This window comes from Cardiocondyla obscurior, linkage group LG06, assembly GCF_019399895.1.
Source record: "Cardiocondyla obscurior isolate alpha-2009 linkage group LG06, Cobs3.1, whole genome shotgun sequence".
Taxonomy (NCBI): Eukaryota; Metazoa; Arthropoda; class Insecta; order Hymenoptera; family Formicidae; genus Cardiocondyla; species Cardiocondyla obscurior.
Genome location: NC_091869.1, coordinates 5,000,762 through 5,024,478, shown reverse-complemented (window position 1 = coordinate 5,024,478; position 23,717 = coordinate 5,000,762). Strand labels below are relative to the sequence as shown.

The 23,717-nt window shown below is 32.3% G+C and overlaps 3 protein-coding genes across 5 annotated transcripts in view; 2 read left to right on the top strand and 1 right to left on the bottom strand.

Moving 5' to 3' along the window:
* Positions 1–5: 5 nt before the first annotated feature.
* Positions 6–9,577, bottom strand: LOC139103769 (NADPH-dependent diflavin oxidoreductase 1). Its single transcript, XM_070658767.1, is given in 13 exon segments — positions 6–942; positions 1,052–1,254; positions 1,326–1,631; positions 1,712–1,858; positions 1,933–2,018; positions 2,144–2,289; positions 2,467–2,606; positions 2,687–2,768; positions 2,902–3,037; positions 6,962–7,026; positions 7,207–8,694; positions 8,919–9,071; positions 9,434–9,577. Coding segments are annotated over 12 exon segments (3,024 nt in total). The 5' UTR covers positions 9,017–9,071; positions 9,434–9,577; the 3' UTR covers positions 6–815.
* Positions 9,578–9,662: 85 nt separating this feature from the next.
* Positions 9,663–18,330, top strand: Trbd (ubiquitin thioesterase trabid). Its single transcript, XM_070658722.1, has 8 exons — positions 9,663–10,310; positions 11,239–12,238; positions 12,468–12,749; positions 12,843–13,044; positions 13,278–13,555; positions 13,768–13,997; positions 14,095–14,524; positions 14,690–18,330. The coding sequence occupies exons 2-8, from the start codon at positions 11,529–11,531 to the stop codon at positions 14,766–14,768; spliced, it is 2,211 nt and encodes a 736-aa protein (XP_070514823.1). The 5' UTR covers positions 9,663–10,310; positions 11,239–11,528; the 3' UTR covers positions 14,769–18,330.
* Positions 18,331–21,970: 3,640 nt separating this feature from the next.
* LOC139103751 (octopamine receptor beta-1R) overlaps positions 21,971–23,717 on the top strand; it is a 49,134-nt gene continuing 47,387 nt past the window's right edge. For all 3 annotated transcript variants that reach the window (XM_070658733.1, XM_070658732.1, XM_070658731.1), the window contains exon 1: positions 21,971–23,692. The gene's annotated coding sequence lies outside the window, so the exon portion shown is untranslated. The remainder of the gene's footprint in view (positions 23,693–23,717) is intronic.

The window sequence follows — 23,717 nt, the reverse complement described above, 5'->3', positions numbered from 1 at the left end:
TCTCATTCTTTTTTTTTTTTTTTTTTTTTAAACATGATCGTAATAAACGATCGTTATGTGTTAAACAAATATTTTGCATCAAATATTTATTTAACGCTCAACGGACTGTAGATTTAAATATGTGATTCTTCCTGATAAATTTAATAATTTAGCGATTTCTATCTGAACAATATAAAAACTGAAGCGCTACGTAGCTTCGTTTGTTAATAAGGCTTATTGGTCCGGTTTTAATAATAGGAGCAGTAATAATATAGTATAGTTCCTATAATCCTCGTAAAACCATGGAGTTCGGCATTTCTTATACAAATTTGTTGTAAGGTGATCAGATTGTGTCATTAATGCACTTTATATGGTCTTAATTTACTTTCGTATCTATTTCTTCTATTAATAGGACTTCAAAAATTGTCAATCAATAGAAAGTTTAAGACACACGTTTATAAAAAACACGCATAACTTCAAATGGCTTTTACGTTATCAAAAACTTGCCCTTATAGTCCGTTACTTAAATAATTATAGATTAGATATACGTTTGTATAAGTATTTATATTATATAAGCGAACGAGCATTCTCTAAAAACATTTTCTCATATTTGTCGAGAAAAGTAATTTCGGTTTTCTTAAACTGTTCTTTGAAATAACAATTAATCTTTCGTATTCGGCGTTGTCATTTCTTAAAAAATTTTTTTAACTGTTATTTGTATTAATTTAATCTGTAATTATGAAAACGAACCGTACGTTTTTAATTTTCAATCTTTTTTCTAGCTCCTGAGTTAATATAAATATACCAAAATTTACTGTACCTTAACTTTAAAACGATCAAAATGTCACGTTGGATACGAGAAAAGGCATTACCATGGAAAACAGAATTCCCGTGAAAATCCCCGTAATCAAAGACGCTGCTCCAAACATACCTGCCGTCGAAGCGTATTGCGAATCCACCATTCTAAATACAAAATATTTATTATACAATAATGTTGTACATGCATATTTATTAATTGATATACGAGCCTATAAATTTTTTGCATTTTTTGCTTTTTATTAATTATGCTTACCTAGAACAATACATCATCGATAATGACGACAAGTAGCCACTACTGAAACCCATAGTAATTGCGATGACCCAAAATATCCAATCATTTTTTATAAGTATTGGCAATATTCGATCCGTTTGTGCTGGTAAATAGTTACAGAACAAGAACAACGGTATGAATGCAAACCGGAGAACTACTGGAATTACTAAATACTTCTTGCTTGGCTATAAATAAAAAATAAAAATTAATTAAATAAATAGTATATAATTTTATGTTAATACTGAAATTTACATACCCACTGAACTAATGACGCAACCAAGCTTCCCAGCATGGCAGTGATATTGAACGTTAAAAAGCACATAATGCTGCTGTAATATTCCGATGGAATTACAAAATTCTCATCCGAAGAACGTATATCAGAGTGAACAGCTGGGAAAAGTGCTAAAGTAACAAAGAAGATTAGAAATGTGTTGAAGCACTGTGGGAAACACGCCTTGAATACCGTCCAATAAGCTGGCTTATATTTTCCTCCTGAACTGTTCTCCAATTGTCTTTTATTCAAGTCTTTCTGATGAAGAAGCTCATGATATCGATAAAATCTCTATAATAAAATTGATTAACATTAATTAATAAATTTAAATTTGATTAACTTAAATATTAATATTTTAATTAAAATCTCACATTGATTGGAAGTGCAAAGTATGTATCAAAACAAGCCAAGAGAATGAACAAAGCCGTAATGAAGTAATATATAGCGGCAGTGCGCGCGTTTGGAGCCATTATTTCAGCTAGGAAGTTTATTATAGCTGTAAAAGTTCCACTGATATTCTGAAAATAATACATTATAAATGTTTTTACATTATAAAAATAAATAAAGTAATTTTTTGTTAAATGTGATTTACCGAGCCTAAAATAACAGCGCCCGTGTATTTGCTAGGTAATTTTGCTGCCATTCCAAACACCGAGTTTTGATAAATGCCATTTGCAGCTAAAATAAAATTTGTCTATATTTAATTATTTTCTACATTAATTATAATACATATAATAATTTTGAAAATAAAATTTATATTACGTAAACAGTTTTAAGTGCTGACAAATTAATAAGTTACTTACTATTTAATATAACAACAGATACCATAGTAACCCAAAAGAACACTCCAGGCCAACCAGAACTGTCAGTCATTGCCAAGATTACAGTAAAAACAAATATCAAGACTAAAACAAAGATACTCCATACTATGCGCGTAGTCAAATTACCTCTGAAAAGTTAAAAACATATCTTATAGCAAAAGACATACTACTGTTTAATATATAATATAATCTTAATCTAAAATTAATAAAATTTACATTTACGATCGCAATTATAACATTAAATTGTAATAAATAAATTAAAATTAAAATATTCTCGTTGCAAAATGTATTTGTTATATACATACCCAAATTGTATAAATATATTTAGCCAGTTAAACAACAAATTCGGTATTTGTGCTGCAAATCCCAGATACGCGAGAAAATTCGTCGCATAGTTTGTATCTACACCAGTGTATTCTTTAGACAATTTGTAACTGACAAAATACTGCAAATGTACAATAAATAAATACATATTCTTATAATTTTAAAGAACACGATTAATATAAATTATTATACTTAGCTTACATTTTTAGCTGTTATAAACATATTCCATGGCATCAAGGCACCGATTCCATGAAGTATCAATATGAAAAATACTAAATTTAATCTAAAATAAAACAAAAACCAAATTTACTTAAATAAACCATATTTTTACGATTAATGTATATAAATTTTACATATGTTATAGGTAAGAAAATTCTAATAAAACAAATATTAATAAACTTTGCACATAATTATACCTATCTCTAGGAGGATTCAATTCAAGGTCTGCTTGATCCATTGTAACGCCTTTAAAATTTAATTCGTCGTCGGGTCTACCTGTGCCTTCCCATCCTGGTGAAAGACGTACAGGTTCTGAACCTTAAACGTAAATTACTTCGTTACAGATTTATTCAATATTAAATATCATGTATTATTTATAATATTAGATCTTGCTGCTAATTACTACATTAATTATACCTTTTACCATTTTTTTTGCACTTAGAAAATTATATCAGATTTTAGCGAAATAAATAATTTAAAAAAAACTGCTATTGTTACTTAGTAGAGAATTATTAATAATTTTTTACTGGTGAGAATTAAAAACACTGCTATAAGTATCACGTTTAAGACTGTTAATAACTGCAGCAAAGACTCTTATGTTCATTTAGCTAAATCAGCAAGTGACATCAGCAAAATAAGCTACGCCTAATAAAATTCAATTCTGTTATAGGAATTGATAAAATATCTTTTAATGCTATTATGCAGTATTATTGCATATATCGTTCGCAATAAAAAATAGAAAATTAATATAAACAATTAGACAACGTAATTTTCATTCATTTTGCAAATTATAAATGCAAATAAAAAAAATTTGTAAAATTAAATAAAAACATGAACTATTTTAAAACTTTTGCAATAGCTTAATGATTATTTCTTAATAGACATTTTAAGTATAAAATTGATTTTTTTTTATCTTGTTAAAATACAATTTGTAAGAATTTTAAAATACTTGTAGCTATCTGTTGTAAAGCAATTACAGATAGCAAGTAATCAATATGATTTCAAAACAAAAAACACATTCTTTAAAAGTCTCTTATCAGTTTTCAGTTGCACTATAACAGAACAAGATAAATAATATCCTTAAAAAGTAATTAAGATAATTTAATTTTAATATTTATTATAATTCATTAAACTAATAAAAATTAAATAACTTATATAAAAAGGCATTAAGTTCAAAATTATTTTAATATCGTTAATGTAATTATCAGTCATATAAAATAGAATTTGCAATCTCAAAATCAAATCAAGATAACAATAAAATTTTGCTCCATGGATTAAATTATTTCAAATTTGTTTAAATTTCTCACAAAGTTTAATCAACTAGCCAAGCCTCACTGAATTCTCCCAAATCATAAATCTGATATAGCATAAATAAAAATAATTAACTATTAATTTTAATCAAATTCAGTTTGCTAAACTTTTGTGTATTATAAAACTACTATTAGAATGGAAATTGTTAAGATATATATATCAAGTCTAACAAACTACAACCCAATGTTAAACCCACAAATACTTGACTATCAGTGCCAAGGATGTTAAGTCCACAGCCTGACAGCCTCTTTTACAGACTGGTTTGGTCAGCAATACTGATATAGAATAAAACCACAAGAAACCCATTCCAAAAAAAGCTACCGCATTCCCCTATAGCCATGACGGTGGACGCGACAGATGGTGTACCACGGCCCCCATTACCTTTCGAAGGTACGATGCGAGTCCCGTTGGAATCTTTTAGAAGAGTTTGCTCTTCAGGCCCCGCACCAAACTCCTTTTTCGTGTAAGTGCCCGCCATTTCTCTTCTTCTGCTAATTCTCTTTTCTGTTATGAAAGAGATTCCTCAAATACTATTGACTTGGACAGTGATTTTAGTAATATCTGTAATGACTATGCTGCATCCTTCAACGCCCAAACGGTCCAGAAAGTGTAATTTTACAAGCACTTGCTGCACTCCACACACTACACAACTTTATCCTCACCTAAAAAAAAATATTAATTTTAATTGCGTTATATTACCTGGCGTCATAAAGTTATCATAAAATTATTAACAATTTATTACATTTTATTGCTATCAAAAAAGCTCCGATTTAAAGTACGAAAACTTGCGTTAATTTTTAGATTAATTATAAAAGATCAGACAATATGCAATGTAAAATTTTCTTAAAATCTTTTAGTGTGAAGAAAAAATTAAAATATTACAAAATAGTAAATAAATTAAAAAAAAACGAGTTACAAAAATATTTTACAGTTTTAAGCAAAAAATATTATAAATATTAATCATTATTCATACAATTAATATTTCAGAAGTAAAATAATTAACCACAATAAAAAAAAAAAGAAAAAAAAATTAACCACAAAATAGAAAGCAATAAAATACCATTTTTACAAGTCGTAAATTAGAAAATGCAATATATTATCTCTCTGTACAATGACCTAAATATTCAATGTTGCACTTAAGGAACTGAATAATACCTCACGTTCGTGCTTCTGACGTCACAGGAAAAGTATTAATGTGATCGTTATAAATATTATACACATATAGGGTAATAAACACATATATACATACATGTATATGTATATATAATTTCTGTAGGCTACATCTTTAGATTTCCTGACAAATCGAGATGTGGTCAGCGTACATACGGTCTCACAGAACAAGGTAGGTTAAGGGAGAGTGCAGGAGAGCACAGCAAAACGATAAGACAGACCTTAGGCCGGGCGAGCCCTTTTTTGCGTTGCCCGTCTCAAGACCGAAACCGACTACCGCTACCGGTTACCGGAGCGGATCAATGGAGAGCGATTTGCCAGGGCCTATTGCCGGCGATTGACGTTAATGGACCGCTCGGAAGATGAGTGCGTGGTGAGAAAAGAATCACGTGCCAATACCAACGTCCACCGGCCGACGCGACGGTTCGTGCGTTTTGTTTGTTACCCGTATAGCACGCCAGAGAGAAAAAGAGATAGAGAGATAGATAGAGAAAGTAAGAGAGAGAGAAAAGAAAAAAAGGAGAGGGGTGTGCAATCAACGGCAGAGCGGGCTGAGCGGGTAGACGTTGATTGCGTTAACTTCACCCGAGACCGCTCGATTCGATATACGTACGGGTGGGTGGTCACTGCGAGTTGCCGGCACGCGAGCAATTACACACAATTAAACTATATTTTCCGTATTGCGCGGAGGATACTTTACTAGGTTAAGTCGCGCGGGGGTTACGAATTCGTCGAAATGTGCAGCACGCCGTCGACAGGTATCGAAGTGGGCCGAGAAACGCCGAGGGGTACCGAACGTCTACGAGGTACGACGCGCGTGTGTACGCGATTACGACATTTCAAGTTTCAGAATCGAAACTGAACGGAAGGAAAAGAACAAGGCGTAAAAATAGCCGACGACGACGAGTCCGATCGTCCCCGCGTAGCTCGACGCGACGAAGATAGATAAAGGAATGAAATGAATTACGGAGTAATCACGGTACTCACGCTCGCAATGTTCGCATGGTCGTTGATCGGTGATTGCCAACACGGGCACGGTCTAGAGTTGGGAGCGGCGATGATATTAATAAATCATAAGCGATAAATTCGCGCTCGATCAAGCCTGACCTTCGTGTTTACATTACTCTTGCATATAATGACTTCAGTCGAGTTCTTCTTTTTTTTTTCCATTTCCCCTTCCTCTGGAATCCAATCTCTAATTTCCAAATGCAGAGACCCGATAAAATGAATAAGCGTAGTTAATTGCGATGTCTTGATTGTTTTATTTGAGATGTGACCTCGTGAATATTTAAACAACCGTAAGGTGAAGATAATGCGATAAGCAGCGCTATAAAAAAAAAACAAAGTTACACAACTGCATTTAATGCTAGCACTGCGTTTAGTATTTCGAGCCACTAGTTGAGTTCTTACTTTAGATATTAAATTTTTAATAAAATTTATTTAACTTGCATAAATTAATCTTTAACGTTATAGTCGGTGCAAACCTTATAATGATTGCATTTAACATATTGAATATATTAAATATATATACATTAATTTGTACAAAAAAATGTATCGTTAATGTCTATTAAAAATTTTCCTTAAATCTTGATGATTTTTTTTTTTTAATATCTTGTCAACCCCAAGTTTCTGTTTGATATCGATTATTCTTCTCCAAATGCCTGATAAACGTTTCTGCATCTTCCTTAGACATTTTGCCGATTTCTTTTGCTAAACTAACGAATTCGTCGCGTACGTTGTTCGGCATATTTTTAGAATTTCCTGCTAAATAAATACTACCATGGTTTTCTAAAAACTGCCAGCATAGCTCTTTTTGTTGGCGGATAAGATGTTGCACATATCTAGAAAAAAAAAAACAATATTAAACTATACATAAAAAAAAAATTGATTTAATAACATATCTTTATTGTATATCTTTTTAGTTTTTATTTATGTAATAATTAATTTTAAAATAATCAACTTTAATTTTGCGTTTATAAAACAATAAAGATTATGATCTGAAAGTAATTTTAATTATTTACATTTTACGATCCTGATCTCTGGAAAATGCACAGAACATTTTTAGATTATTCTCTCTTGATAGACGTTCGAAATCTTCTCTACAGTGATAATCCTTATTTTTATTTCTACATCCAAAGAACAAGATGTATTCTTTCAAATCTTTCTCCGTTTTTGCCTTTTCCAAAAGTAAAGACCTAAACGGAGCGACTCCAGTACCAGGACCGATCAAAATCATCGGTTTATTACTAAATTGAAACGTTCCTTTTTGCAGCCAAAAAATTAACTTATCGTTATTTTTTAAACTTGCCAGCCACTTTGAACACAATCCAAATCTTGGCTCCACCAGTTTAGTTTTAAATTTAACTACTGCTACTAATACTTGTATAGCATTTGAGGTGGCTTCTAAGCTGGAAGCAATGCTGTAAGGACGAGGTTTTATTGCGGACATAATTTCAAATAACAAATTAATGTTTAATTTGCTAGTTGTGTGAGGGAAATCTATGAGAACCTCTAAAATATTTCTTCTCGGTCTATTAATATAATCATAAAGCTCTTCTTGGCCAATCGGACTGGCAAATTCACAGAGTTTTTCTTTCTCCAATTCATTTTCACTAATAAGAGATAAAGTGTGCATAGTAGATCTCCGCGGCTTGAAATTCAAGTCCCAATATTGCTCAACAATTTCCTTCAAAGTTAAATTCTGTTTTAAGACAAACGGTACCTTTATTTCCTTCTCCGATACTTGAATCATTGTACACGGATACAGTTTTATATCGTGTTCATGTAGTATATCAAAGAATCGTTTCACCTGTTCCTCAGTATTCTTCGGTCTAATGTAGATAACATCTCCAGGATTATATTTAATATCATCCGCTTGGATTTTTATTAATCTAACATCTTGAAAGTGATCTTCAGACGTAGTTCTTATATTTTCAACAATTGTTCCTATTCTAACATTGCTATTTATGAAAGTTTCTTGTGCATAGATGTCAGTATTCGATTTATTCAAATTATCTATTAAATATTTCTCACGTTTTCGATTTAATTGATTGATATCCGTTATCGAAATGTTATATCTTTCGATTATTAAATTTTCGTCTTCGAACTTTTTTTCTATACAGATATTGAAAACGTTTACAATTTCTTCCCATAACGTTTTGATCCACGAATCAACTACAGCATCGATTCCCAAATTATGTTGATCGTCGGCAAGTCCAATAGACAACAATTCTTTTCCGCCTAATTGCGCTAGGCGTTTATTTAATTTCTTGGCAGCAAAATTAAATTTTGAATATGAACTGTCACCCAATCCAAGTACACCATATTTAAGATTTTGGAGCAAAGTTACTGGAAGACTTTTACGTAATAGATGCCTCCAGAAATGTTTCATGTTGGTTGGAGGATCTCCCTGTCCAGTTGTTGCAACAACAAAAATAATTAATTGTTCTAAAGAAAGATGTTGAATGTCGTAATCATCCAGACATGATACAGTGCTTTGCAATCCTTTTCTATAAAATTAAAAAATCATTAAGAGAAACTTATGTAACTTACATATTTGCTATTTTTCTTGTTTATTTTTTATTTTATTAATTTCTTGCATACATAATCTAAATTAGTTTAATTACGTCTGTTTAAAAAGAATTATTTAAATATATAAAAGTATGATTTGTATTGACCAAAAAATATTCATAGCAAAAATTTATGTGCCAGAAAGAAAAAAAAACAACAAAACCTTTTGGCACTCTTCCAAATTTGCTCTGCGACATCTTGAGCGGTTCCAGTTTCGCTTCCGTACAGTACTCGAATAACAATTTCGTTCATTTTCGTCATCTTTTATAATTGTTTTTCAAATAGTAATCGAACAAACTCTTCGGCAGGGATAAATCTGAAAGAAACAGTCTTCTTTACCGATTTCTTAAAAAAATAAATATTTTTATCGTTTCCGACGTGTAGAGTACAAAACTGAAAATTAAAATTATTACTTTTCAATATTAAATAAATTATTAATTTAAAAAAATCGATACTAACAAGGTTATAAGTAACCTGTCGCATAACGAAATATACAGCGACATCTAATGACACGAACACGTTGCGTGACAATTTACGCATGCCATCCGATCATCTGCGCATAGTCTGTACTTGTATGCTAAATTTGAACTTGCTCGTATGTACGTACTTAATTAATTGAAACACACTTTAGAATGCAATTATCAAATCTATTAAATTAAACTATTGAATTAATTATACCTATCAAATCCCACGGTCACGCGAGCTCGTTACAATTCCCCTGATGGATTCTCATGATTCTCACCTAAGCGTGACAAAATTTAAGGTTAAATCGTCGTCGATTGTCGCGCGCATGCTTACGTGACGTAACGGTACGGCGTGAACTGAGACAAGCACTGAGAAGTGGACGAGGGGTACGGGTACCGCGGCCGCGAGAGGTTGGCAGTACTGGTGCCTGTCTGTTTGCGGATGACTGTCAAAACCTACTTCCGCGGTCAGCGAGCGAGATCGCCGTCGTCATCGGGTCGTACTTACGGAGCAGTTCGCCGAGGATCGGGTGACGAGCGGAGTAGCACGCCGTGGAGCGCGCGCGAACGCTCCCAGACGATGTCGTGACGCGGTGATCAGCGGTGACAGCGACTCGCGGTTTTCGTGTCTTCTACTGTGTCTTCGTCGTGCGAGAAAGAGGGAGAAAGGGAGAGAGAAAAAGAGAGAAAGAAAAAGATAGAGAGAGAAAGAGAGAGAACGAGAAAGAGACGTCGCGGTTGTCTTTCTCCTACATCCCGCGTTCCAATTTCTCGTCGTCGTCTATTAATCCCGAAGGAAGGAAGGAAGGAAGGGCGAGCATCGCGCTCGCGAAATTGATCGTGCGCGTACGTATGCGTGCGAGCGAGCGAGGCTTTTAACTTGCCTGCCTATCTGTTCCCGCGAACGCGAGCGGCGCGCTACGAAGACTGCGCGCTCGCTGGTGCATGAATGGTACATGAGTCGATTAGACGGCGCCGATTCGAGGGATCTTTCATGGGGAATAGTCGCGTGTGACGGTAGCTGGCGACGAGCACGGTTTCACAAGGTGGCACAGGATATCGTCAAGGTTATCAGATCCATCAACCTAGAGGTAGTCGCGCATCTTTTACATTATTCACGATAGTAACGCGAAGCTTTGATTTTGGAGATTTCATATTGTCCCTTACGCCTTGTCGAAGAGAGGAAATCCCTTGACCTGAGGAGAGAGAGGGGGAGGGGAAGGGAGCTCGTCCCCTGTCCTGCCAGGTTAGGTTTTCTTCGGGAAGGCGAAGGAGGGGACGAGAGATCAGTCACGCGGTACCGCGTGTTCTCCAATTTTTGCGTGTTTGTGTGGCTAAAAAGAGCGAATACACAGCCGCTTAAAATTGTGAATATTCGATGCACCTGTTTTTTAAGTCTTGAAAATGAGAGTCATATAAGCATTATTTTTAGTATAAATTGTATAAAGAATAACGGAGCGGAAAGTTATAAAAAAAAAATATATATATATTTATATTTTTTTACATTTAAATGTAAAATAATCAGTTATCTGAATTATTCATTCTGTCAAATTGTATTTTACTTCGCCTTTTTATACTTTTTAATATTTTTTTTTAATATATTTAAGTGTTACTTTATCATAAATTTCTCAAGTTTTCTGTAAAGTAAACTATACAGATTAAAAAGAGAAAAGAAAACGGAGTAATTAAGCTGAACGTTTTATCAATTGATATTTTTCTTTTACTTTTCTGTCTTCAAAATAATATTCTATTAAATGAAATGGTCTTGATAACAGATTACTTTTTATCATCATATTATTTCTATGTTATATATATTTTTCTTTTATAATTTTAGTTTTTTTAACGTCTTTTAATTAATTTTTATTGTTTTATACTTATGAGTAATTAATTAACTTATTTTATTTAAATGCAAAAAAATATAGTTAAGATTAATTACATTTATCGAGATATATGAATACGCACATATTTTTTTATGTTTGTTTATAATATATTTTATATAGATATTACTTTCTTTTTCAGATTCTTCCATTGATGTCTATATTGACGCATCTCTAGCAGCACTGTTTCATCACAATTAAACATAATGCTGATTACATAGCATATATTGGGCCGAAAATCATATTTGGGCACATTTCCCATAAGTTATAACGCTGTGCGGCATAAAAAAAGTTTATCTAGAATATTTAATGTTTAGTGCACATTTTAATGTCACTGTTCAATTAGATCTTTCCTTCCACGTAAAAAAATACTGCATATTTTGAGGTAACGAGACCAAAACCTCTATCGATTAATTTCTCCATCCATTGAAAATGACTAGTAGACTTGAAGAAACAGAGCAGAAATGGACATGCGAGTATTGCACTTATGAGAATTGGCCTTCTTCTTTAAAATGCACTATGTGCAGAGGTGCCAAGCCTCTCTTGGGCGAAGATATCTATCGTCTTCGGGATCCCAGTCCTCAAAGAGGTTCCTCCAACGTTGCTTCCGGCCCTGTACCCCAGATAAGCCCCACAGATAATTTTACCTCGCAAAATTACAGCCAGAATCTGCCTTCGGCAGGAAAATGGGCATGTAACATGTGCACTTATCTTAATTATCAGAATACAACGCGGTGCGTACAATGTAGCAATCGGAAGCCAGTTAATCAGTCTGTCAATTCATTAGCATCGAATCTACATGAACATTTAGCACCATTACGACTAGCCGATGGACCACCAAACTCGGGATCAAATTCCCAGCTAAATCCTTCGCCAATTAATCTCCATCCAGAAAAACTATATAATATAAACCCAGAGAAATGGTCCTGTCATGTATGTACTTATGAAAACTGGCCCAAGGCAACTAAATGCATTATGTGCGGTCATCCAAAAGATAAGGAAAAAAAGGATAAAATAACGCAAGGAAATGTGATTTTACCAAGTCCTGAAAAGGAGCATAGCCAACGAGGCTTACCATCGCCGCCACATGCACCATATATTCATCAAACGCAGAGAGAGGACAATTTAGCGATAGGAAGGAGGTGATTAAATTAATAATTTATATTTTAGTATTAAATAATATATAGTGTCTTTAAATAGTATCGAATATTATAAAATATGTATCTACTATTCAGAACAAAAGAAAAAAAACATGTTTAAATATTAACAGTATTAAAACTTCAATATTTCATTTTATATAAATATAATTTCTAAACAAGTTAAAAATATGCATTATATAAGATATTTATAGCTTATTTTCACGTTTTTTAGAGGTCCACATAGATATACGGAGAATCGGAATGATAGTTTATCAACTCCTCAATCTCCAAATAACTGTGATTATGAACGCCGTTTGAAACAATTAAGACGCCATACCGATTGGTGTTGGTTAAATGCTTGTCTCGGTATTGTTGAAGGTGATAACACCCCTGTTGAAGCTTACCTAGCGAGCGGTGGCGATCCTGCCCGCCAATTGACGCATTCTGAGGTTTTACTCCTCAATAGAAGCAGCGCGTTTGACGTCGGGCACACTTTGGTGCACTTGGCTATTAGGTATGTACAAATAACTGAGAATAAATACTTCTATATATTAATATTATACAGTTTTAAACGTTATTAATATGATTTTAAATGGATTTTCTATAGGTTTCAAAGAGAAGATATTTTAGCAACATTGCTATCTCAAATTGAAGGTTCGGGCTCGGGAGTGAAAAGAGTACCGAGTTATGTCGCACCTGATCTTGCAGTACAGATTCGTCGGCATGTCACCAATAGTATACGCTTACGCAAGGGCTCGTTTCCCTGTTATTTTGTTACCGATATGGCCACCTTTGCATTGCCAGCTGAGGTATTGATATCGATAAAGATTTAATTTTGATATAAATTAGCAAAAAAAAGTAAATATTTTAAATTTAGTTAATATTACATATTTAAATAATATATAATTTTAGACTTTCGATTAAACGTCTAACTTTTATAATTTATTATAATTAAAACGATTGTGTAAAAGTAAATTCCGCATATGCTTATACGCACGCGCGCGTGTTATTTTTATGTTTTAAGTTGTATATATATTTCTAGGTTGAGGATCTGCCGAGTATTGTACAAGAGCAGATGCTAGAGGAATTGTTAGATAAAGAAGCTCAACAACAATTGGAAGGTGGTGGTGGCGAACCGCCAGCTCTAAATTGGTCTTTAGAAATTACTGAACGATTAGGTAGTCGTTTACATGCGCTTTGGAATCGGTCGGCTGGAGATTGTCTTCTAGATTCTGCTATGCAAGCTACTTGGGGTGTGTTTGATCGAGATAATGCTCTCAGAAGAGCACTTGCCGATACTCTACAACAAGCTGGGCAATTGTAAGATTTTTGATTAAATAAATAAATATATAATATAATTCTAAATAATAGAATAAAATTAATAAAAATAAAAATTAATTAAACTGTTGGAGAAAAATAGTAATTAAATTAAAAGAAGTTAAAGAATTATTTCACTTGAAAAAAAACTTTTTAATTATTAAATTAGGAAAAGCTACTTTAAAAAAAAATGTATATAAAATATAATTTTTCAGTTTTTATCCTCGTTGGAGAGAGTACGAAGCCTCGCAAGCATCTAGAATGTTAGATTTTACTTTAGAAGAGACGCAATGGCAGGAAGATTGGGAGAGTTTGTTGGCAACAGCTGCTCAACCTGGAAGCGCGTTAGAACAATTACACGTGTTTGCCCTTGCTCACATTTTAAGACGACCCATTATAGTTTATGGAGTTAAATATGTTAAAAGTTTCCGCGGTGAAGATATAGGTAAATTTTAAAAATACTGATATAACATCATTGATTTCCCAGTTTTTATAGTTTTAAATATTTTTCAATTTAATTCAATTAAATACTATTTCCGTAGGATATGCGAGATTCGAGGGCGTCTATCTACCACTATTATGGGAACCTTCATTTTGCATCCGTTCACCTATTGCATTGGGTTATACACGCGGCCATTTCACAGCGTTGGTTCCAATCGAGCCCTACGCCTCGTCCAGAATACCGCCTCTTGCAACCCATGGAGTAGTCAGTGGAAACAACAGTCCACTGGAGCAAATACAGATCCAGATGCAAACTACTTTTATGCCACTAATGGATCGCGAGCATAAACTCCTGCCAATACATTTTCTTACGACAGATGAAATCGGTCGCGAGGAATCTATCTATAAAGAATGGTTGGATGTATGCAGAACCGAAGGTGGAATTCTGGTAGCACAACAAAAGCTCCATAAGAGACCGTTGCTCGTTGCACAAATGTTGGAAGAATGGTTGAATCATTATCGTAGATTAGCGTAAGTTGAATTAATCGATCCTCAATGTTTTTGAGTTTTGCTAATGAATTATAAATGTAATATATAAACAGCTAAAGAAAATTCTAATATAGAAAATGTTAAAATTAGATGATAATATTTAACAATATGTAACTAATTTTTTGCGTTTTTCTTTCTATTATACAGTCAAACCAACGAGGCACCTTTCTCGAGACCACCCACATTACAAGATTATAGTAGCGACGGTGATACTGAAGATGAGTAGTGTAGTAATTTTAAAAGAGAAGTGTTGCGACTGACATGAGAAGCATCTCCATTTCTCACAAGTTGATTCTTGACCGAAAATTATAAAATGGTTAGTATTATAATACGAAAAATATACGTGAATGCCGTACTTTTATGAATAACTTGATAGAGAAACTACTACTACTACTACTACGTCCATACACTGGCAATGTACTATTTAAAAAGTTAAAATAGCGTTGTTTCACATTGTACGGATTATTTTGCAAGCAAAAGTTTGAATTAGAATTTATGAACTATATTAAATAATACATTACTTAATACCATTATTAAAAAAAATTCTTTTAGACTTAAATTATTTATATACTTTTCAGAATTGTTTACTTTTGACAGCAAACAATGTCAGCTTGTTACGAAAATCTGTTCTTACGGGAAAAATTATTTTTATCAAATTATCACACCGATATTAAAGCACTATAAAAAATGTGAAATTAAATTTCTTGGTATAAAAAAAAAGGAAATATTGTATTATATATAAATGTAGAGATGTTTAAACACAATATGCATAAGTGTTATATAATTCATTGCCAGTGACAGTGAGCGAAAGTGGGAAACATTGTCATTTGTTACACATTGTCGAATCGTTTTGCATAATAATAGAAATTTAATTGTTAGGCTATTGAAAATAACATTTTTTCACAGATAGTTTATAAAAATATAGTCTCGGAGGAAAAGAATTTAAAACTTCCTCAAAATATCGCGGAATTTTACAGAAATCTTCGGACAAACTTTCGAGCGTTTGTTTGTCACGTTCCATTATAATAACAAACGAAATAATAAGTACGATTTAATGGCAGATTTTTCAGTCCGTTTTTCTCCTTTGTAAAAAAAATCAGAATTCGATGTAAAACAATTTTTCTTACTTCTTTTATTTTTCTTATCACTTTGTCTTGAAACATTTTTCTTATTGTTGGAAAGAGAGGGTTAACTTTTCTCAAATTAACAAGTAAAAATATTAAAATCTAGATATTATTTAAATTTCGCATACTATAAAATAAAAAAAAAATTTTTTATAACTTTTTGTTGGTTACAAATATCTGCCACTAAAAATCTTATATAATGACATGAGTTCCGAAATACCCCAGATGTAATCTTTCAGGATAATAATATAGACAAGTCAAAAAGTTTCGTATTTAATCGTCTTTAAGTCGTTTCACTTGTTATAACTTAGAGCTGCATTAACCAAATAAAGCAGCTGAACACAAACGAACAACGATCTATCCTTTTTAATGATCGGAATCGCGCGGATCTAGAGCGTTTATCTCCAACAGTATATTAGTAGGAAAAAAAAGAATGTAATTAACGGATTTGTGAAAAAACTGTGCTTTTTGCTCTGTAAAGAAGAAAATATGGTTTTATTTTTATGCGAGGAATATAATATATTATTATTTAATAATAATAGTAATAATAATAATAATAATATATTTAATTTTTCGCGTAAGTGTGGTTCACAATCATGTTAAATATTATACACTACGAACTTTTATAAGAAGCGATAAGGAAGAAATTAAAGATATGAGTAGCACATACATTTAAGCGTTAGAATTATTATCGAACAGCCGATATGTACGCATTCACACATTTAATGACGAATTCTAGCGAACGAACAAGCGATTGTAATCTTTAATCAAAAAAGTACAAAAAATCGCTAGAAACGTTTTTTTTTTTTTTTCTCGGAAATTCTTTTTCGTTTTATCGACGTAATAAGAATAGTCTTTGTTTCTCTTACTATTTAATTTCGATAACAATCAACAACAACGTAGCGTCTAGTCTTTTTGCATATAGCACCATATCGCTTTTTTTTTAATTATTGCGCGATGGGAAATCATGTGATAAAAATTAATAAAAAAAGGGCTCGAAAGAGTCAAAATTAGATCAAGAAACCGGTGTAATTCTGTTGAATGTTGTTTGTTTTTTTATTTTATTTTTTTTTTTTTATCAAGTTTAATAATTTTAAACTTAAAGAAAAATAAAATCTTTATGAAAGAATATAAAATGTAATATTTTGAACATGATGTGATATGAAAAAGGTTGTATTATTATTAATTTTGACTTATTATTTTAATCTTATCTTTACGCGGTATATCATTCCTTTCTCCTTATATCATATTGCACTTAATCCTTCCATATCCTATATCTGTACAGATAAAAAAAGAAAAAAAACAAAAAAAATTCCGGAAAAAAAAAAAATAAAAAAAAAAACTTTAAATGATTACAGAAATTTAAATTCAAAGAGCAAGTCTAAGATGCAGCGTAGAATATTGGTAGAAAAATTGTATATAAGTCTATTATGAATTTCAGAGACATTTCAAGACCTTGAATAATTTTTAATTTATTGTACATACGATGTAAAATGAAGTTGAAGTATTTTTGTGGGTAATCGTTTGTTTAGAAATATATTTATATTTTTATGTATTATATTTATATAATTTATATAAATAAATTAGTTATTTTTTTCTCTCTCTCTCCTCCGCCCTCCCTTTGCCTCCTTCTATCTTTTTTTTTTTCGTTTTTTTTCTTTTTTGAAAAGAAATTTTTAACATACATTGCTTTTCCTTTTTGAAACCTTTGACTGAATTCACTGATATCATATCGGTTTCTAGATCTTTAATTTTCGTGAGGGATAACGGATTTAATAAATTAATTATACAGTGTCTTGTCCGCGAAAGTGGCAGAAGCGAAGCTTATCGCTATCATTGTAATTGTTAATGTTACGTACATCGATTATTGTTATTGTTATGATTATTATTCTAATCATTAATATATTATAAGATCGTAACAAGGCTTATTTTAAGATGGAAATTACAGTTTTAGAATAAATTGTGTAAGTTATAGATTTAGATTATGTTTACTAAATTATTTCTCAATATAAAAACGCGATAATGCTAGCTTCTGCATAAAAAAATCGACTAGTAAAAAACACTCTCTCATTAATCTTCAATATTAATTGTTGTTGATAAAAAGAAACTATTTTTGTTGCATTATTAATAATTATTTTAATAATTAAAAGTCACTATTTTAATCAAATTAAATGTAGAATTTAGTTTTGTAAATTTTGCAGTACTGATAATAACTAATATTGAAAGTTAATTCCGAGAGTAATTTTTAATTATTTAATTTTTGGATCATTATTCTCGATGAATACCGAAAGTTTCTTTCGGTGAACGGAGAAAAGAATATAAAAAAGTTAATAATATTCGAAGGAGGTGTGTTTTCTTTTTATGCAAATATAGTCTTTTTTTTTTTTAATTTCTATTTTTTGTTGCCGGAATTTGCTCTCGGCAAGTGATAAACTATACAGTTTAAAAAAATCTATTCTTTAATTGGGAAGCAGGATCGAGAAGTCTATAAATATATAAATATTAATAATAATATAGAGTATATACGAGATAATATATCGATGTACAATAATTTGAAGTAACGTTTTATTATTACTATTATTATTACAATTATTCTGATGATTATTATAAATATTATAATAAGAAGACATTGAGGTGTGAATTAATAAATGCTGAATTACTTCACATTATTTTTATCTTTATTTAAAAACTGTTTAGGATTTATTAGATAAATATTAATTTTTAAGCTAATGATTGATTTCGATCGTATATTTCTCCCTTTTAAATGACTGTGGAAGATTAAATAAAGAATTTCCTTTTTTCTTTTTTTTTTTTTTTAACTTTACCGCTAAAATCTCTTATTTATCAGTAAAATTATATTAAATAAAAATTTATTGTCTTTATATTATTCATGTGCAAGCGCAGCTGTGTAAATCTGAGATTGCTCTTGTAACTATATTCCTCCTGTAATATGAGATAGGAAAGTCGTTTGTCTATAACGACATCAATTTGACTATGTGTAGTCTCTGCTTGCAAGTAAACAGTAATATCAGTCGAATGAATTTATTGTTCGTGTGTACGTTACTTATTGACTCTCCAGAATTTGCGGAAATAATTAAAAAAAAAATTAATTTGTTATCGTGAGCAACAAACCCGAATACATCTGCGACAAGCACTAAGAAAAAATAAATAAGAGAAATACATATAAGAAAAATTATTTAAAAGTACAAACTCATTTCTATACTTCAATTAATGAAACTTTAAAGTAATTTCTAGAATTAAAAAAAAATCAGTAATAAAAAAAATTAAATTTAAAATATAAATTAATAAATAACAAGTATTTCAAATTATTATTTTTTATATTTTTGATTTTTGAAATTATTTTAGAAAAAAAAAATTAATTAATTATAAGTGTCTATTGCTACTGTGCATTTCATGTATTTCTCAGTTACGAAAGTATTATCGTTTGAAAATGCTCGTATACTTTCTAAAGTACAGCAAGAAATATTGATTCTAATACTTAATTTCCGTAGACCGAAGCTGTAAATAATAATTAGCAGTGAAATGCTTAATCAGTTATTTGAATGTGTAGAATTCAACTTCCGGTTATGATGAAAGCTCGAAAATGGAAATGCTCGTCGCAGATAGACGGTCTGAGTATTTACTGCTCGGGTCATCGTCAATAAATCTAGTCACGTAGCTATGTAATGTGTAAGAACCTCTGAGAAAACAAGTAGTTCATCTCTCGGTCGAAAAACCTCTTTCGTTTTCTTTACCGCAAATACAGCTTGGAAAAATCAGATTTTCCTTGAAACCTGTGCACGCGTTACGCATAGGTTTGAATACTAAAAAACCTTGGCTTTATTCTTAAACTCCATATCAGCAACGTCAATAACAATAAGAATTAATAATTTTAACAACAAATTTCAAATAAAAATAATTGTCTTATCCTATCCCTTTTTCATATAAATTGTTCACTGTCACGAAGAAAATAATCTAAATAAATTTTCGAAAAATTTACACACGTCGCATCAAATATTGTTGGAAATTATATTTTTATAAACCACAGTAATTACTATAAAGATCTAAAAAAAAAAAAAAAAAAATTAAAAAGAAAAAGAAAAAAAAGAAACAACTGAAATTAATATAAAAAATAAAATTGTTCTGCGTAATCAAAACTTAATTAATCTAGTCTGATTGTTTGTAACAATTTTAATGTATTATATTTTCCTCTGACACCGGCTGCAACAAAATCGAGAATAAACAACGCGTCGTTAAGATTCATACAGTCGACAAAGGATACGTGGCGACAGACTGTGCACGAATCAATATCCGATCTACGAAACGACCTAGATAACAAGAGTAATTTTTTCATAGGCTGTGTAGAGAAAAGGTGACAACTAGATTGTTTTTATAATTTCACCAAGATAAAAAAAAAGAAAGAAAAGAAAATGTTAATATAAATAAAAATTACAGAATTCCCAAAGTTATACTTTCGAGGAATAAAAATTATTTTGTACCATACAATTAAATATGAAGTTAATTAAAGTAGCATTAAAAAAAAAAATAAGTAAATAAATTTTAATTATTATGTGTGAAATATTAAGTTTTACTTTTTACGCTGTTTTTAATAATTTCAACAGGATTATTTGCAACACTTGATAATAATCGGCAAGTATCAAATCACTCGTCATTCGAGTTATTCAATTATGCACGATTGATGTAGTCTACAAATAAATTGCAATCCCAGCGGTATTGCTATCCGTTTATTTGTAGAGTACTTTTGTTTGGCATAAAATCGCCCGTTGATTGTTTAATGAATGGGATATTCTTGCTAAAGGATAATCGATTACGAAATCTCGTTAATTGCAGGCATTTATATTATCGCCCTGCACTGATAAACGTTGTATAATACTATAATATTTAATATACTATAATATTAAACCAAGTGTATTAATTTGTCGATTATATTTATTTTTATTTTAATTCTAACTTTTTTCCTTTTTATTTTCTACAATTTTGTTTTTCTTTCCACAAAATTTTTCTGTTAATCCGTGCACAAATTTATACTTTATAAAAATTCTTTTTACATGCATTTATGTTTGAAAAAGATTAAAAAAATATATATAATGTTTTTACTATGTAAATTCGCGCTGTGGTTCATATTGCAAAAAAATATCTTTGTTTTTCCTTTTAATTCGCGATGAAAATTCACGTTTATATCAAAGAAATATTTAAATAAAGCGATCTTTGTTGCAATTATTTTTACAGACATTTTTCAATTATTTAAGTTTATTTTTGGTTTTTGTCGTTTGTTATCTAGGGAAACGTACGATTGCTGTGACATCTGGTACGAACATTTTATCCGGCAGTCAATTTCGTTTCTTTCGCGCGTTCCGCTTTATTTTACCTCAACGAAACTTTTTTCTCTTTCGCCATATGTGTTCGATACACACGTTACGTGACATATATGGATGCTTATACGGCTGTGACAAGGGAACAAGACAGACAGATACGTGTGGGAGGTTAGACAACAGAGAGATGATGGATCTTGCTTCGCGTTTCGCGTCAATTTTTACGCGATTACAGAGACGCGCTGTCAAACGATTGAAACAGTTGCTCCTTTTTACGAGAAATATTGGAAGATTGATTATCTACGAAAAAACCTATCGGAGACAAAAATAGTAAAAATAATTTAAATAAATTAAATTACATTTTCATTTTAATTAAACATTTTTTTCTTTTCTTTAAATATGTTACTAAACATTTTTGTAATAGTTGCAGAAATATTTTTGATAATTATTTCACAAACGGTACAAATAAAATATCATGTAAAATAATGATTTGTCAAATTCGGTTTGATTAAAACAAGTCTTGTTCACGTGGCTTGAAACATCGAATGTTAAAATTACCCATAATATAAAAAAAAAATTAATAATAAAAAAAAATTAACATCAACGTGAATATAATTAGAACATAACTTTCTTATAAAATTCTGTATCTATGTGCGGTACCGTGCGTGCCCGTTACATATTATATCACAAGCGTATCAAACCGTTAACAATTTAATTAAACCTTTTTAATAAGAATTTAATGAGATGATATTAACGTTTCCGAAGCATTTGATAATCGCAATAAATATTTGACCCTTGACTTCGATCCTACGTTTCACTTTTCGCGAATTAGATTCATCCTCATCCTCGTTTTCGCGAAGGCGGCGAACGGCGGGCATTCGTGCGAACCGCTGAAGAGCCACCCTCTTCTACGGTCGGAACGACGAAGAGGGTGAGCCGAAGACTCTCTAACAAAGGGCGAGAGGGAGAGAGAGAGAGAGAGAGAAAGAAAGTGTGTGTGTGTCTGTCTGTGTGTGGGAGGGTCGGGGTAACGATGGAGGGATTCGGCTGAAGGGGGAAGTTGCTATGCTGTCCGACGTGAAGAGGACAAGGGTGGCGGTGAGGGTGAGAGAGGTAGAGACAGGGTGGCGCGGTGGTGCGTCGCTGGTGGAAAGCGGGAAAGCCTTTCCGAAGCGACCACCCACAGTTCACTGCGGCCTCGCGAGCCGTGTGAACCACAACAACGTTGGACATCTCGCATCGCGGCCGTTCAGTCGTTTGCTTAAACTACCCCCTCGGCACGTCAACTTTTTCTTTTTTTTTTCCCCCTTTTTTTCCCCGGCCATGTAAACAAAGCGCTAAACCTACGAATATGGATCTGAAGACTGCCCGTGATGTAAGGTGCGACGAAACATTCAGAAACGGACTCTTAATTTCATAAAGAAGAAGAAGAAGAAAAGAAAAAGAAAGAAAAAAAGAAAACAGCGCAACATTAGTGACGTTACACTTTTCCTTCTAACGATAATAGTGCTGAGTGCTAAAATGGAAGTATTTCGAATCTTGACTTTTTGCTGGCAAGATCAATAACGATGGAGAGAATCCAATCTACTGTTATACCCGTGGACATGGTGATGTTGTTATGATACGATGTTGTTAACAAGTTTCGAAGATGTCTTCCTCGAGAGACCAACTTTGGTCCTCTCTCGGACACTGTAATAATCGCTGGACACCGAAGATGTTTCCTATCCGCTATATCCATTAATGGTCCGATTCTGATCTCCGTGGTAACTTTGGTCGACTAAGCACCGCGATTATTTGCATCTACGCGCGTATCTAACTTCCTCCGAGGGGATATTAATTAATCAATTTGATAATAAACCCGACGAATCGTAACAATTCTTCTCCTCGTCGGCGATCGCGAGAGCCAGTTTTTTAAACGAAATACTCAAAGTCGGCCCGGGGCTGAAAGAGTAACACCGCCGCGCTCCTTTCAGCTGGAACGTTTTATCTCCGCTTAACCGAAACCAACGATCAGCCACGACTTTTATCGTAAAGATGCTCCGCGTGTACGTTCGCCGCTTGTAATCGGTGATCAATTGTGACTGCCTGGCAAATATCGCGTGACCATTGGAATACACGACCCAGTGTTAAACACTTCGGATCGAGTGGTACCGTCGTCTTGCCTTCGAAACAACCCGGATTCGCAATCACGCTCTTTCTGCTCATCAACTAAAGCAGGTAACGCGGACGTTACTTGTCTCAGAGGACGAGGATTCCGCGTTTATACCAACGGCGAATTAAACACGCTACTGGGCGTAAGCTCGGGAAGAATCGGCGTTACAGAAACCACCTTACGGAACCTTACCCTAACTGTGAATACTAATCGTGTCGACCACGTGTTTCGTGTCGTTTTCGTAGCAGTGTACAAGTCTTACGATCGGATGTAACCGTAGTGTCTCGAGGCACTGCGAGTGTTTATACACAGAGAAAGTATTTCTATTTCTTAATAACGGCAGCGTACATTGGCGATATTGCACGGATCATTAATGTAGATCACGCGTTGTTTCAAATTTATTATCCCGGCTGCGAAGGCATCCCATTCTGAGGAATGCAGAAGTAGACGCGGATTATTACGTGAATTGTCGGTTTAATAAACTTTTCGACAAATTGATTATTTAATGCTGTAATATGGTTGTCACCGTGGAACAATAAAGGTATTTTGTCCATTATGTAAATTGT

Coding starts and splice junctions, on each gene's coding strand:
- Trbd (XM_070658722.1), top strand. CDS start 11,529: ATGACTAGTAGACTTGAAGAAACAGAGCAGAAATGGACATGCGAGTAT. Junction 13,045..13,277: donor CCTTTGCATTGCCAGCTGAG/GTATTGATATCG, acceptor ATATATTTCTAG/GTTGAGGATCTGCCGAGTAT. Junction 13,998..14,094: donor TTTCCGCGGTGAAGATATAG/GTAAATTTTAAA, acceptor CTATTTCCGTAG/GATATGCGAGATTCGAGGGC.